This window comes from Alligator mississippiensis, chromosome 9 (genome assembly GCF_030867095.1).
Source record: "Alligator mississippiensis isolate rAllMis1 chromosome 9, rAllMis1, whole genome shotgun sequence".
Lineage (NCBI taxonomy): Eukaryota > Metazoa > Chordata > Crocodylia > Alligatoridae > Alligator > Alligator mississippiensis.
The window spans coordinates 43,005,692-43,022,907 of NC_081832.1; the positions used below are offsets into that span (position 1 = coordinate 43,005,692).

At 46.4% G+C, this 17,216-nt stretch overlaps 1 protein-coding gene across 1 annotated transcript; it reads left to right on the top strand.

Annotated features, from left to right (window-relative positions):
• Positions 1 to 271: 271 nt before the first annotated feature.
• On the top strand, positions 272 to 16,201 carry HBEGF (heparin binding EGF like growth factor). The gene is made up of 6 exons (XM_006261781.3): positions 272 to 670; positions 1,153 to 1,335; positions 6,512 to 6,689; positions 12,945 to 13,100; positions 13,717 to 13,809; positions 15,560 to 16,201. Exons 1-5 carry the CDS (start codon positions 628 to 630, stop codon positions 13,787 to 13,789), a joined length of 633 nt encoding a protein of 210 aa, XP_006261843.1. The 5' UTR covers positions 272 to 627; the 3' UTR covers positions 13,790 to 13,809; positions 15,560 to 16,201.
• The last annotated feature ends 1,015 nt before the right edge of the window (positions 16,202 to 17,216 follow it).

Consider the following 17,216-nt stretch of genomic DNA (forward strand, 5'->3'; position numbering starts at 1 on the left):
CAAAGTGGTTCAGGAAAACTGCCTTCTTGGACATGCATACATGGTATTTCCCCAGCCAGGCTGATCTGAGCCTTCAAATGGTCCGGGCAGGACGTGGGGCCTGAGAGCGGCTGTGCCGTGCCCCCAGCCTCGGAGAGAGGCGCCTGGGCACTTCCCTATAGGACGGGCCAACCTCAAGGGCTGACCACTGGGCTCCGAAGGGGCCCTCATGGGAAACCTCCTCCGTCGGGCTGAAGCCCGGCCCAGGCCGCCCGGCGGGAGCGGCACTAACCCCCGCCCCACTCGCGCCGGGCGGGCGTGCCCGGATGGCAGCGCCCCCGCGGCCTGGCCCCACCCACGCCGCGCCGCGCCGCGCCCCGCAGCCTCTACCCCGGCGCCGGCGCGGCCCGGCCGAGATCGGGCTGCAGCTCAGAGCAGCACGTGGGTGTGGGCGCCCGGCAGCGCAGCAAGAGGAGCCGCCTGGCAGCACCGGCCGCGGGCAGCGAGGAGGGCTACAGCGGTCGGAGAGGCAGCCGCGCCCGCCCCGCCGCCTCCGGCACCGCAGCGCCGCGCAGCTCTTTCGCGCAGAAAGTTTGCGGCGGCCGCGGGGAGCCGCGCTCCTGCCTCGGGCCGGGGAGAGGAGGCGACATGAGGGGGCTGCTGGTCGCTGCCAACCTGCTCCTGGCGGCAGGTAGGGATCGGGGTCTCGCTCCGGGCGGCCCCCGTGGGCTGCGCCGCGAGCCGGGTGGGCTGGGGGGAACGAGCGCCCGCAGGGCAGCGCCGGGGCTGGGAGCGAGGGAGGCGCTGGTGTGTGATTGCGGGAGGCTGTCGTGTGTGCAGCTCCCCTACGCTGTCAGCTCGCCCCTGGTCGCCGTGGCTATAAACAGCTGCCCTCCACCCCTGCCCCCTAGCAGAGTCCTAGACACTGAGGGTTGGAAGGAACTCCAGGAGGTCATCTAGTCTGACCCCCTGCTCAAAGCAGGACCAGCCCCAACTAGATCATCCCTGCCAAGGCTTTGTCTAGCTGGGTCTTAAACTTACAACCTTGTTGGGTGGCCTGTTCCAGCGCTGACAAGCATTTGAGAGAGTGCCCCCCACCTCCCAAGTGCCAGCTCTGCCGTGGCTTTCACTGTGACATCGCAGCTTGACGGGTTTGCCTGTTTGTCCCAGCAGCCTACTCAGGATTTGTGAATGGAGAAGGGACCGACGTGACTGAAAATGAAGTTTACCATGAAAGAAACAGCGGGCGTGTGGGGACTGTCCAGCTCTTCCAGACCAGGGCAGGCTCCGAGTATGAAGAAGAGAGGGACAGAGAGGTTACTTCCTCCGGGGATTATTTTATTGAGCTCCCAAGAGGTATGTGTCGTCGTCCCTCCCACCCCCAACACATTTCAGGGATATGCTGTGCTGCATTAACTGTGTCTGTGGGAAGGGGAAAGAAATGAACAGAGCAGGTTGTTAAAAGGAAGGAGTTTTCACTCTTTGGTACTGGAGTCACCTGGAAGTGAATGAGTTACCCAGGGATTTCTTTACTAGCAGTCTACTGGAGTAAGAGTCCCAGAGCAGTGTGGCATGCTCCCACAACTAGTGAGGTAAATTCTGCTCTCAATTAACTTTGTGTCATAGCCATGATTCAACAATTGCTCTGATTCAGCAAAGTACCTGAGCAAATGCTGAAGTTCCATTGACTTCATTCAAAACACGCTTTTAAAATTAAACAGGATACTTTATTCAATAGGCATTGATTTAAGTATGTGCTTAAATGCTTTCTTGATTTGGGACTTCATACCTGGGGCTACTTGTGGGGTGCTGAGCAGGGTATGACTAGCAGATGGATGGATGAGGAAAAAGTTTCTGTAATCAAAGTGAACTCTCAGCCTTTGTCTGGAAGTAGAGGACAGCTAAAGGCAGAAACACCATTGCAAGAGAACAGGACAGATAGTGAGAGCCAAAGGGGCTTTTCTGTCTTTGACTTACATATGCTAAGCCCTGAGCCATGAGAGAAGGAATATTTGGGGGGGGAAAGAGATGCGGGCAGAGAGCCAGGCCAGGCCAGAGTGTTCCCACAGAAATTCCTGGCTCGTGTGCTTTGTGTCACAGTTCAGTTTTTTTTTAGTAGTTCTATGTTTGTGCTTCTTTGCCTTCTGTTACCGTGAAGTCCCCTGTGCTCAGACCCAGGGCTGCATTCTTATGACCCCCAAATCCCGACAGACATGCTTCTTGTTCCCCCGAGTCCCTGGTAACACTTCTTAGATCCAGCACTCTGTTCTCTACTTGGGACGTTCATTTTTGTAATGCTTAATGGAGTGCTATCTCCAAAGTGGAGAAGGGGAAACTGCAGTTAAAGGGTTTGTATAACAGCACAGTTATTGTAGTAACATACTCTTTCTCTCTCTGGGAAAATCCTGTAATATTTAATGACATCAAGAGGAGATGGAAATAGCTCTATAAACCTATACCATTTAATATTGGAGATTCTTTCCATCACCCTACAGCAGTCTTTTCTGGGCCTAGGTTTTCTTATTCAGTTCTGTAGGTTGGTCCCAGAAAATGTACAGGTTTCCCTCACTTTTTGCGGGTTCTGTATGTGTGAATTCACTCATATGCAATGACCCTTTTTATACCAAAAATTCATTATATGCACAGTAAATTCACTCTTATGTGATTGGTGTGGTGGAAGCCCGCAGTCAGCTGCTTTGTGTGGTGCATTGTGGGAGTGATGCGCACCAAAATATAGTCCCCTGTGTGGATCTGTGCTTCTCACTTGTCTCTGATACACATTTCTGTAGTTGCCATCCCCATTATGATAGTGCCCTGTGCTTGTGTGTCCTGTCTGCTGTTGGTGAGTACTAAAATTGTCTTGTAAAAGTGGTAGAAATGGGTCTGGGGGCCAGTACAGTCGAGGTCTTGGAACATATCTCTATTACTTGCATTGTAAAGTTGGTTCCCTTTATGCACATTTGAGTTATGTGCGGTTTTCCAGGAATGCATGTACAGCATAAAGTGAGGGAAACCTGTATATGAAATTTTATCACACTCCTTGATATCCTGCAGGGCTCTGTCTTGTGGGTTAATCCAGTGGGATGGTTTGTTTCCCAGCCCTATCAGTAATAGTCACTGCTTTGTCGAGGAGGGAAATTGCCTGTGACTCACTGCTCACCACCCACACATTGCTACCCTTCACACCTAGCTGGGAAATGCCACTACACTGTCCCTTCTGCAGAGGTGCTTGGTTCAGGATTTGCTCTCTTGTGCTCTCTGTCCATTTATGTCTGGTTTCTCTTACCGGGGTTTGGGCCAAAGAATGTCCCATTGAATAGTGCAGGAGGCTAGGCTTTAGCTTGATTGTGACCAGGATTTGACACGCAGACAAATTCAGACCTGGTGTTAACAGCATAACTTCACTGAGGTCACCAGGTTTACGCCAGCATATGCCAATGCTGACTGGACCAGAGATCAATGTTTCGTACTCTAGTCTTTCCTCATTTTTTGTTCCCCTTCCTGTCTTGCCTCTGTTCCTGTCATTTTCTGACGTACACTGTCTAGCTTTACAGCAGCAGGATGAGCTATTGCATCTAAAGGGAGTCAGTTCTGGGGAAATTTGCCTCCATCTCTTTCTGTGCTTTCCATTAAACAATCTTTCGCTTCCTTTCTTGTCCCTATCAGAATCTCTCCTCATCACTGCTCCTCCCAGTTCTCTCCACCTCACTTTGATCCCATATCCCTTCCATTTCTCCACAGATATTTCTGCCCTCTACAAATGGGGCAGATCATTCTTCCCTTCCAATAGGAATCAGTGAGCTTTTGGAAGGGTGAAAAGCATCCACACAGGTGCATGAGTTGATGGGCCCAGAATCTTTCTGGGTTGAATAGAAAGAACAGGAAGTAGCTCTGGGGAGTCAAAGGCCCCCATTACACATTACACTTATGCTGTGATTTAATGTATTCATTGCAGCATAATTGACAAGGGTGTTGTACGTGCACAGTCTGAGGCATCATAAAATGGCAGATCCGCCATAAAATTGTTCCACATATAATGTAGACAATTTTATGGCTGCTTTGTATGATGCTTTACACTGAACATGTAGCTGAGCCAACAATCACTGATTCTTGCTTGGGGCTGGGGACTGCACTAGGATCCAGAATGAGCCCCAGTGCAGTCCCAAGCCCACGCTGACAATCAGCTGATTGTCATCCCTGGCTGCATCCCTGTGGGCACCCAGTTTTCAACTTGCCAGTGCAGGGGGAGCCTGGAATCATAATCTCAGGCTTCCCCTGCACTGACAAGTAGGACATGATAGGGATCTGATCTTCAATCCCAAAGTCATGCCTCCTGCTACACACATGTGGCATGACAGGAAATGGAGTTGGGACTGGGGATTAAATCCAGTGGTGCATCTAAGTGAATCTTTGTTGGGGGCCAGAGTCACCAATTCTTGCTGCCTCTGCACTGTCTAGGGCAGTGTTTATACAAGTGAAAGCTTATAGTGCCCAGGGGCAATCATGGGTAGTTCCAAGGGGTTGAATTTTATTATATGAAGCAAAGGAAATCTGGCTTCTCTAGTTCTTGCCCACTCTCCTATCCATGACTTAGTACCCTCTGTCAGCCTCAAAATCCACACAAATGGGATGGGGTTATTGTTATTATTGAAATGCTTCACTCTAACTTGCATGGTAAATATAAGGGGCTGTGCCAACTTTGCCCTTGGAGTGAGGGCTTTCTACTATGAAATGGATGATAAATAATGCTTTTCTCTGGGTTGGGAACCCCTTCTGCTTTGTGCTCTTTAGGAGTGCCGCATGTCTCCTTCCAGTCCCTGTCAGGTCTAGAGCCTCTAGCTGCTCTGTCAATCTTGCCAGTGGAGGGGAAGAGTGTCTGAGCTATTCCAAGGAACTGAAGTCAGGAACATCCTCTCTGCCCTCACTTCTTATGCCCCTGCTCATCCATACCCTTCCCACTTGCTATTCCTATCAGCCCATTCCTGATGCTTGCTGGCCTGAATGCAGTAATGGTCTTATCAGATAACTTCTCCCAAATAAACACCAGTGGTGTTACCTTTGTTCCTCTGATCTCATGACAGAGGGACACAAGCACAAAGATCTAGGAGTGGGTGGCAGCTGGGGAGCCAGTTTGGAGGAGAGTAAGCAGCCCAGTGTGGTTCTGCATGTCTTTTCCTGGCCCCTGTGATAGCATGTTCCTGTGAGCACTGCCCTGTACTGCTAGTCACAATGCCTGCAGCAGAGAGATAAACCAAAGGGACCCCTAACTGGAAACAGGAAATTCTTGTACATAATATTTTGGTTGTCTTTTCTTGGTTCTTAACTAAATTATAACACTAAAAGCTCCTGCACTGCTGAGAGTGGCTCCTTCCCCCATTTCTCTGAACGTGGTGCCTTCTAAAGCTGTAAAATAGGATAAGGACGGAAACAAGGGCTGCAGTCCATGGGACCAAGGGCAGCACTGGGGGAATCTAAAAGTATTCTTCAGTTGTATTTAAGCCTCATGGCTTTGTTTCTCTGTGTGCCCAAACTTTGTAGTGCCTGAAAGTTCAGATGTATTGACCTTAGGGGTGTTACTTGAAGAATGAAGCACTGTTCCAAGTGAGTGAGGGCATTAGAATCTGGCCCTTAATGATCAGCATTGCTGAATGTCCTATGTTTTCTGGAGTTGTTCCAGTTTCACTGCAAAACTGAAAACTAACGTGATGTTTGGATGCCCGGTGGTTCCTTAGCTGCCTTATGAACACCACAGTAGGGAAAGAAACCATGAGGAAGTGACAAAGTAGCATATATTCCCACTGAATTTACTTGGGGGGTGAGCAGACTCAGAATTTTGCGTGATCGAGTAATTAGCTTTTTGTCTTACCCAGTTTAGAAACCCAGTCAAGTTTCACCTTGCAAGGTGTCCCTAATGAGCATCCAGAAAGCTCCAGTTAACATTTGCCAAATGAGCATGAGTTGGGTTTACTTAAATAAATTGCTTCCACTCAAATAAAAAAGTAACTACATATTTTGTAAGAACATTTCTGTTGATATCAGCTTGTTTTCAGAAACCCTAAATTGACCTCCTATTGCCCTTTTTAATACTGTTCTTGTCCTGTGTGCAAGCCATCATTGTAATCACAGGAAAATGAGGCCAATCAGGACCATGAATAGGCTCTTACAAAAGATCAGGCTGATCAGAGAAATTAAAGGCTAGATAAAGACACAATTACTAATCTTCTGTATTCAGTGGAAACCAGTGCATATAATAGCAACATTTCAGATAGATAAAGCCCTGTTTTAATTCCTGAATCTGCAGTAGCTTGTTCCTTTATTTCCTTCAGAATTTTTATGAATCAGAAATGCCATGATATTTGTTCAAATGTGCAAGAATGGAAAAATTTCTGCTTGGCGGCAGATCTCTGAACAAAAGTGCTCTGCTGGCACCAAAGTTGAATTACTTACAATAGGTCTAGGTTTCCTGCCCTCTTTCACTTTTAAGCAAGAAATTGAGGTGACGGATGTTTTTTCTTTTGAACTTGTTTTCCAGTTGCTTTCTTGTCAAAACCACAAGAGCTGGTTACTCCAAAGAAAAAAGGGAATGGTAAGAAAAGGAGAAAAGGCAAAGGCATGGGGAAGAAGAGAGATCCATGCCTACAAAAGTATAAGGACTTCTGTATTCATGGAGAATGCAAATACATCAAAGAGCTGGGAGCTCCATCCTGCATGTAAGTAGCAAAGAACCTCTGTCCTAGGGAAACCTTAGTCATTGTTCCTTGAATTCTCTAAACCACACAGAGGAAGAACGTAGGAGATATTTTTAGTTTGTCCTCTTGCTCTGTAGGATGCTATTCTGACTTCCTGGACTTTTTGTTTCTTGCGTTTTGCATCGCTTTGGTACACTTTAAGAAACCACAGACTGTTGTTGGTCTTGTTAAAGGCACATGTCCAGAAAAATGTCCCTTATGTCTCATACATCAACCTTCCATTGAAAACCCCAACACTATGGGTGCCAAACAAATTTAACTGACTTCTGTCTGAGCTCTGTGTTTAGCCTACAAGAACTTGGGATAACACAGTTTACCTTTTGTTGACTGAGACTGTTGCAAGCTATTCACATTCACATTCAAAAGTTATTTTGGAGCCTGTTGTCAAATACCTTTATCCTGACTCTCAGAAGACTGATGCTCATAACTTTTGTGAAGGTCTATAGAAGCTGAGATGTTCTGCTCTTTTGCAAATCGGGCCGCATGAGAACTCCAGTGGACTCGGGTCCCAATGGACTCAGTGTGCCTAAATGGCAGCTGAGCTCTCTTGAAATTTTGGTATAGATATCTCAAGCCAGGCACCCCCTAATGGAAATAACTAAAATATTTCTGAATGGAGCTACTGCTGTATCCACAGGCCTTCTAATTAATTCTTTCCTACAGTATATCATACAGGCAGTAGCTCTGGTTATGATTTGGGCAGGTGGTAGAGGAAAACAAAAAAAAAAGTTCATGAAGAATCACTGTGAACAGGGAAAAGCAGGAGGCTCTGCTTATGTGAAAAGATGGCCTTGGGAGTCTGACAACGGCACAGTTGCAGGGTATTGTTTCCTAACCAAGAAATTGCTCTTTAATGTCATCAAAGCACAGGAAACAAATATTCTTTTTCAGCATCATGCATATATCCTTTCTAATCTTGTGAAGTCTAGCAGAGAGATCCACTAGTCTGCATAATAGTTTCGCCAGAAAAATGGCAGGAGCTGAAAATAAAAGCCCTGAAGAATACACCATTGGGACTAATTCAGCATTGACTAATGGGAAGAGGACAGAATGCGGTAGAGTTGTTTTCATCTCTGACTTCTAGGATTCTGTTTGAGCCCTGTAAGTGAGCTACTCTGTCCTAGAGTCCCCAGTTGGTCCTGCTCCTCTAACACTATTTTGCCATGGTGGTGGCTTATGTGTAGGGAGCTCCATAAATCATAGAGGAAATCACACCACCCCCTCCCCCCCACAGCCCACAACCCCACAGCAGCTCCTTTTTCATAGATTTCATAGATATTTAGGCTGGAAGGGACCTCGGAAGATCATCGAGTCCAGCCCCCTGCCCTAAGGGCAGGAAGTCAGCTGGGGTCATAGGATCCCAGCAAGATAAGCATCCAGTCTGCTCTTGAAGGTGTTCAATGCAGGCGCTTGAACCACTTTTTAATTTTTTCGTTTCACCACTTGCCCGCTCCCTTCACCCCCGCAGTCCTGCTGGCCAGCCCATTTTCTCATGATCACCAGGGAAGTGAAAACCACAGTTTTAAATAGGCTGCAGTTTTTGCCAGCCTGCTGCTGATTGGCTGATGGGCCTTGGTGGCCCTGCTGCTTGCTGCTGGCCTGCAGGGAGGCAAAAACCATGGCATATTTAAAACTGCAGTTTTTTCGCTTCCCCAGCAGTCAGCAGCAAACGGCCAGGCTGGTGGGACCCTTCCACCCATCCAGGGCAGAGGAGGGCAAGCAGAGAAACAAAAAAAATTAAAGGAGCAACTGTGGGTGGGATTTCCTCCACAATCCCATGGACTGGAAAGGAAAACTTTTTCCATCTCTTCAAATGTAACAACTCTGTTTACAGCACCCCTGCATTCCAGTAACTTGGATGCACTGGTGGGAGTGGGAGGAGAACCTGTTGCTCTAAATGGCTCTGTCCCAGCTCTAGACAGTTTGGCCTTGGCAGCTGGATTTATAGGCAGCAGTTTTGAAAGCACTTGAGGTGACAGCTTGCCAAAAGTGTGTTGAAGCTGTTCTGTGGAGGCTGTTTCTCCGTTATCCAAGTGTCAGGCATTGTCCCTGCATGCTGCTGCTGCTACTATTCCTACCTGTTACCTTGCCTGTTCCAAGTGCCTTCTGGCTGAAGATCTCAAAGCTTTCAAGCACTAATGAACTAATTTCCTCACCATCTCCAGGAAGTAGGTAAATATCTGTATTAACCATGCTGCACAGATGAAGCAGCTGAGGCTAAAGAGGGGTTTTTCTCTTTTTGTAATTTGGACACCTGTTCACTAGGGAATGGCCTGACACCCACGGGCCTGTATCTCATGATGTGGCACAGAACAGCCATCTGAATGCAGACCAGTATTGATGTAGGCAATATTTGAGCAGCTGGATGTGGAGGTTCTGACACTATTGCCAGTTCTGAGTCACCCATCCAAGTCCCTGAGCTTGCTGCAAATAATAGCTCTCTGATTTATAGTGTGCAACTTCTTGAGCTTTGAAATTTTGGGGCAGCTTAAAACCACAGAGTAAGTGGGTATGTTAGCATTGCTACTTATTCCACCCCACATGTTTGGACCAGAGTGCAAACCCATCAACTATTCACATTAAAAACCCCTTAACTGCTTTCCAGAGCCAGTTAAGTTCATCAGCAGAAGCTCTTCTGAGAATTATGGCCCAAGTTCAACTAGAGCCTTTTTTAGGAATTGGTTTTCCCAATACTTGTCAGTTTTCTGTGTTTGGTGTGCAGTGGTGGCAAGATGATATAGATGGGGATGAGTGGCTCATCAGCTTGGGTTGACCATAACTAGCAGTATAGGGTTGACCCAGTGTATGTGTATGGACAGAGCTCTCTGGTATACTTGTTGGTTAGACTTCTTTAATCAGAGCTGTCTGCTATGACATGCCATATAGATCACCTACAGAAGAAGGTGCCTGGACTTAAGCAGGATATTTGAGTGCAAAAGCTAGTTCTGGTTTAAAATCCCCTAATCTAGGACTGGGGAGTCACAGATAGACTCCATTGTTCTGAAGGTTCCTCTTCTCATCCCCAGCTGTATTATCCTTACAAGAGTAGGGGCTCTGAAATAGCTCAATAAGGACTTTTTCCTTTAACAAGAAGCAGTAGAGTCCAGAATTTCTCATTGTGTTGCTGTCTCTTGTTACCCAATAGCCACTTCCAGAGAAAGCTGAGTTACTGTGAACATTCCTGCCCTCATCGTAGCAAACTGCATCTTAATTCATCTTCAGCCTGTCTGTCTGCCATTTGCGTTTCATTCCGCTCTTTGTTCCCATTAGCCAGTTCCATCTCTAGTACAGGTTTAGGGTGTGCTGGGGTGGGGAGAGTTCATGGGACTGGCAGTATCTGGTTCTTGAGAATATGAAGAGCTTGTCGAAGGCCATTTTGTTCCTCAGTCCTTTTGTTTTTTTGCCTTTGGTGTAACATGAGTATTGTCGTCTGGGGTGACACTGACCCATGGAATGTGCTGTATTTAATGGAGCTCTCTCAGCATGGGACACTTGATCATGATGTTTGGAATGTGTTCACATGTTTGGTGATAAGCTCATCCTTCTCCGATTGGGTCTTGTCAAGGGTCTGGGAGTGTAAAGGTTGTATATATTAAGCTGTTTACATTATTATCCTTTGACTCACTGAGGGGTTTTTGGGTGACTGGCCTCTTTGCTCTGATGCAGATTCTATTTCTAGTGAGTAATTACCTGGATCCAGGGGAGTTTCATGTGTTTTGGCTCCCATTTAAAAAGTGTGTGTGTGTGTGTGTGTGTGTGTGTGTGTGTGTGTGGGAAATGACCCTATGAACAAAGTGTTTAAATCTAGGTCCTTTCAGTTAAGGAACACAAAGTCAGATCTGTTCTCAGCTTTCTCAAATGGGACTTCCCCTCTCTGAAAATAGGAAGTTGAGGGTGTGATTACTGTGCTAAGTCCTAATAAGAACTATCAAAAGTTCCCAACCCCTCAAGTGCTAATAGGAACCAGCCACCACTGGTTAGGAACTTCTGTGGGAGTGAGCAACACTTCTGCCAGCTTATATTTTAACTGACCCCCCCCCCCCCCCCCTCACTATGTACCCCATGGGAGCAGGAATGCTTCAAGGGTGTGTAATGACTGAATTGTCCCAGGTTCTATTGCCAAATAATCAAGTTGTGTCCCAGCTCCAACGCTTGGGTCTGCTTCCCTACTAATCTTCTGTGCCTCTTGTGCATTTGAAGGTAGATTTCCAGGATTTGAATACTGAAGGTGACTTGGTGCAAACAACTGTCATGGATGAGGGCCAGCCAGCCAGCACACACTACGCAGCTATTTGACACACATAACTGAATGATTTCATTTGTATAGTCACCTACTACTCTAGTGAAATGAAGACTACCCTGGGATGGAGGTCATCAGTAAAAACTACCTCAGCACCTTGCACACCACTGGGGTGTGGAGGCAGTTGGCATAAGGCCACCAAGGCAAGATCTCTGAATATGCCCTGGGAATCTCTAATATTCAACAAGATAGAAAGATCTTTGAGGAAGATTAATATCTAACCTTTAAGTACCACAGTTAAACTTTCACTGCCATATAAGTGCAGTTTTTAGCACTTATGTGACTTTTAAATTCTCTTTCTGTGTCCTAAATAGGTGTCCAGGTGCATTTGTAACTTCTGGAAATGAAGCAGTGATGGAGCCTTCCTGCCTTTCATCCCAGGAGCATAGTGGTTAGGGCACAAGTCCAGGGGGTGGGAAATCCAGGTTCTAGGCCTTACATAGAAGGGATTTGAACCCATATCTCCCCCTTCCCAGCAAAGTACTCTAACTATGAGGCAACGGGGAAGGGCTCGCTTAGATGTTGGCCCAGTAGACAGCCAAGAGGGAAAGAGCTATATGTGGCCAGGAAGAAGAGAACAAGCTAGAGGGAGTGTAACTCAGTGAGAGGGATATTGACCCCAGTGCCTTTTCTGCACTTTGCATATACTATCCACTGAACAAACAGCAATGGGATAATTTATACCATATTGGGGCAGGGACCCAGGCCAGAACCTAGGGGCCTTACCTTCCAGTGCAGCCTTCCTGTCACTGAGTTATGCTCCTTGTAGCTTGCTTTCTTCCTCCTGGCCCCACATGATCTACTGAGGTCCCTTCCGACCCTAAAAATCTATGAAATTATGAATATCCTCCCCTCCTTGCTGCCCAGTGTGCCAGTTTCCAGAGGAGCATGCTCAGGGTAATATCTAGTCTATGGCCTGACAGTGAGAAGACTCTACTAGGAAGTGTGAGATGTGGATTCAGTCCTTCTGGATGGCCGGGGGGACCTAGAACCTGGGTGTCCCACTCCCATAGACAGTGCCCTAACTACCAATATTAGGCTGGTTGAGGAGGGTCCCCTTTTCTACCTTTCAGCAGTCACTAATTGCAGTTTTTCTCTGATCAAAGTTTTGGGGCCCATACAGTTGTGTGCACCTAGATAATTCTAGTCCCCACTAGAGGTTGTGTGGCTCAGGGGCAGCTTTCTGGGTATGCTCTGAATGGAAACAGGGCAAACATAGGTATGCAAATGAAATCTAAAATCTGTACGAGTGCCAACACTTGCACTTATGCAACTGTATAAGTGTCACTAACATGCACAAAGGTGAAGCAGGGTTTTTGTCCTTGGTTTCTCAAGTCTTACTGAGAAGAGCCTATTATGGCAAATTGCATAGAATCTGATATGCTTCTTGTTGGAAGATGAAGGGCTGAGGCCATCCTGCTGGGAATCCAAACCATTCAGGGTAATCCCAGCCTGATGTTCACTTAGAAAACACCCATTTTTGTACACTAGGAAAACCACTGGGAAAGTTTGGCAGCAGCAGTGTCAAAGGGTCTAGCAGGGTGCTGGACTGGACACTGGTGGGGAGGACAGAAGAAAGCAAGAGGTTTTGTTTTGATAGTATTCACATTGCAGGGCCTTGCCCTATAGAAAGAGAAAACTGTCCTGGAGTGGGTGCCACAGAGGCCAGCAGTGGTGACAGTGGGGCTGAAGAATCTCAGTGCTGAGGAAAGGGTAAAGGTAGTGTCTGGAGCTTGCTGGAAAAGAGCTGTTGAGCTGTGCTAAGGTAGAGAAAAGGGGTGGAGATGCTCTATGATACTTGAATGGAAGGGGCTGTGCAACATTTCTGATGATTATTAACACCCTGATTAAGGGTTGGCTCTCATAGTGCCCTATTACTACTGCCTTTAAAACTCTCTCTCTTCTCTCTAAACTAGATGCCAGCCAGGATACCATGGAGAGAGATGCCATGGCCTTACCCTCCCTGTTGAGAATCCCTCCACCAGTTACGACCACACTACAGCATTGGCTGTTGTGGCAGTGGTGCTGTCATCCATGTGTCTCATTATCATCGCTGCACTGCTGATGCTCAGGTGAGAGGAAAGGTGGCTGCAATGCTGTATTAGCAACGTACCCCAAAGCTTAACCTATTCCACCCATGATCTTACCTACCTGGCCCTACCAAGGGTGAACCAGCTCCCAGTATTCCTGGGGAGATGCCTTCTTTACCCCAGCCTTGTCAATCAGTAAAGTAGCTCATATGGGAGGCAGGAGGCCTCCTGATTCAGTAGCTGACGTCATGTGTGGCCTGAGCTAACCTTGCTGCCTAGGTTGTTTTTATCATGGAAGGATTTATTCTCCATTCTTCCTGGGCTTCTATGAACCGAATTCAGTAGTAGAGTGTGAGATTAGGGGGATCTGCAGTGATGAGAAGCTGCTGCAGTCTTCCTTCCTGGCAAGGGATGTAGGGCAGCTGGTGCAATGCAGAGTTAGTGTTTACCTGGGAGTTAGTGTAGGCAAGGGAGATAGGACATGCATGGCTTCACTGTATCCCTGATACAATCTGTAGCTTTGGAACCACCACCTAAACATAGATTTGCCTATAGACTTCCCCAGTAAAGCCAGCAGGAGCTTCGGACCTGAGTAAGGTGGGGCCTGGCTGCAGCAGCGATCAGCCCTTTGCTGAACATCTGTTTGCTTCATTTGCAGGTGTCACAAAAGGGGTGTTTATGATGTGGAAAATGAAGAGAAAATTAAGTTGGGCATCGCTGTAAACCCTTGATGGCATTGGAGCCCTGCAAGGTAAGTCTTCAGCACAGGTACAACGGCATGGCATAGGCAGCCTTAGCCTAGCCTTAGCCAGGCCCACGTGCAATGGAAGTGGCAGATAGCTGCTCACAAGAACTTTGCTGGGTGCTGTATGTTTTCCATGCCCCTAAGCCAGCTCTGTACTCCCATGCAGTCTGATAGTGATTTGCACTTCCCTTTGGGACTGGTGGGGAGCACGGTGTTTGAGCACTGCCCAATTATGTTATCTGGGATTGGATAAAAAATAAAGATGAACTCTTTAAATCCTTAGAATTATTTGATGGGATTCAGCCTGTCAACTAGAGAGAAACCATGACTTTGCTTTTAGCACCTCAGCCCTGCCACCCTCCTAAAGTGAACGCATCACTCCACACCCATCTCTGGCTTTCTGGCTAAGCCAGTTCTGAATTCCCCAGATGATTTCTGCTGGACTCCAGTGCCTTGCTCCACCCAACCACACTCAAATCTGTTACTCCTGTATCCCTCCCCTTCCCTGAATAACTCACTTCCCCGCTCGCCTATTCATTGAATCCCCCAGCCAGTTCGTCTGATTTGCCAGTGTCTCATCTCATAACCACCTACTCTCAAGCTTGCCCCTTTTGGTTTTGGCCTTCTTTCTCTGCAGTTGGGGGCTGTTTTTTCACTCATTCTGCTCCAGCTCTTCAGAACTATCTCTTTCCCTCTGATTCCCTGAGTCATTTCCCCTTCCTTAAATGTTGTCTGAAACTAAAATAAATAAATAAAGCAACTTCCTTTTCATTCCTCCTTGTCCTTCCCTTATTACTTCATCATCCTTTAATTCTACTTCAACCACTGTTGTAATGCAATCCAGCTGGGCACACTTTTCTTTACTGCTTTCAATGTTATGTAACATTGCTGTGCATTGTGAATCGTGCAGTGCTTCACCTCAGAGGTGACTGCATTTCACTGGTGAGCAGGCACTGGGGAAAAAGGAAAAGGGCTGGGAGTTCTTTCCCTGCTGGTCCAAACACTGACATCAAATATACTTTCCTTTTTTTTAATCGGGAAAATACTGTGCACATTGCATGGGTGAACTAATGTCTCAAAAAGGATTCCCTCACCATTGCTCATTAGTTACTGGGTTAGTTAGAATAACAGTGGGTGTCATTTCGGGGAAGGTGGGGGGAGATTTAATGATGAAGACATGTCTTGCCTGTTGGTACAATTATATTTGGATCTAGTCAAACTCTTCTGGCAGTGAGTTCCAGAAGGAGTGCACTGCAGCCAACAAAATTCCCTTCTCTTTGCAGCTATCTTGATACATCTCCCCCACTTGCAAAGTGCTTTATGATCCCCAATAATGGACAAAATAAATTATTGTCTTGATTCTGAAAAGTGCAAAATAAGCACAGCTATGTGGGATCATTTGGTTCTACCTACATCTTCGTGCTGCTGGATTCCCAGCTTCTTTTAGGGTCTAATCTTGCAAGGTTCTAAGTGTTTCTTATGAGGTGCTCAGCACTTTTCATTCCCACACAAGACAGTAGAAGTTGTGTCTGGGTGCTGCGATAATTACTTTGGCCCTGATTCAGTAAAGCACTTAAGCATATGCCAGAGACTCTCAAACTGCAATGCATGGGCTGAAGAGCTTTTCAGAATTGGCATCTTTGTGCTGCAAGTGCCCCTGCATGAGGATTCTGCACCTGATGCCAAATAGTGTTGGCTGCACAAGGCAAAAGTCTTGGTATGAAATGAACCAGATCTGTGCTGTGTTTTATTTCAGGATTTGGTGGTGAAGCAGTTCTGCCTTCATGAAGAAACAAGACACAGTGACTAAAGTTCTATTTATTGGCCCTATTTAAAAATCAGTGGAGAGTTCGCTGGAGCGGAAGTGGCACGTCTGTGTTTAGAGGTTGTCATATAATTGCTTCACTAAAACATGCATCTCTGAATAAGATTTGATGTCCTAAAGTGGAAGAAGTTACAGGAAAAAGATGCTTTCTGCTGGAGACTTTATTTACCAACAGAATTGCTCAAGGACGCCTGGTTGAATGCACTCATGAAGAGAAGGAAAAAAATGGACCTTGGCTTTCCAGCTTTAGTAGGGGCTGGGAAATGAAGTAACTACAACCAAACACAAATTTGGATCCATCAGATGTACTCTGAGGAACTAACTGTGAAAGACGTCAACTCCAAGGAGACCTGAGTTCGGGGATTTATTAAATTGGGGGTGGGGGGCTATTTAACAAGATATTTTTCATTTTAAATTATATATTTATTTTAGATATACTGTGTATAGTATTTATTTAGGGTATGATCCTGCAGCCCTGAAATCAGTGGGCATTTTGCTAGAGTTAACAGTGGATTGGCCCTTAACTTTTGTAAGTGCAATGTAATGGTCTAATAAATAACACTTTGTTACAAACTCTTAGACTGTTAATACTGACTGGAAAAGCAGCTAGACCGTCTTAATATGACAATTTGTATCAATGTGCCCTTGCTAACCTATTGTCTGTGTGTGTTTCATGTGGTATTATAATGGCAAAGATACAGACAGTAGGAGGCAAATCTTGTATGTGGATGTGAAGCATAAGCTACTGATATCAGTGGAGATATTTCACATTTGTCTTAAAATAAATTAGACCAGAGTTTGATCCCATGGGCCCCGTCCTGGTCCTGTAGAATTGAACAGTAAAATTCCAATAGACTTCCAGCTTGGAGCTGTAATATGCCCAAAATTGTACTACCCGATCTGCACCACAGACCCTGATTCTCAGCATTCAGACATGGACCAGCAATGCAGCCCCTCTCCCAACCCTGTGGGGTGAGCAAGATGGTGCTGAGAGCTGATCAGAGAACATCATCATCAGAGGATAGTCTAAAAGATTTGAAAATGGCTGCCTGCCTCCTCTGTTCCAATTGCCGAGAAACAGCGTAGCAGAATCTCATGTACTGGGAGATAGTCAGTATGCTGTGAGTAAATGCAGGTTCACTTAGGTCTGAAGTTGGTCCCTTCTATCCAAACACTTTTATTATTCAAAAACTGTGCTGGTACTTACTTCAGACCATGCAATGAAAAATAAAATTTTTTTATTGGGGCAGGGGCTTGTTTGATTAAAACAGAAGTCAACACCTGAAATCAAAAAGTTCAGGAGTCAAAAATTAAGGGGAGGACTAGCCATCAATATGTTCTTCAGGACCCCCCATTACAACTCCAAAGTTTTTTGGTATTCCTGAGGAGGCCAAGGCTTCTCTCCCACTCACAGCAGGCTGGATTTCCTAGGCTTGTCAGATTCCTGAGGCCCTAGTGGGCATGCATTCTTCCAGACCAGTCTTCCAGAACTGGTTCAGACTTTACAACGGGTGGGCAATTATTTTGGGCAGAGGGCCACTTACTGAGTTTTGGCAAGCCAGTGAAGGCCGTATGGCAGGCAGCCCAG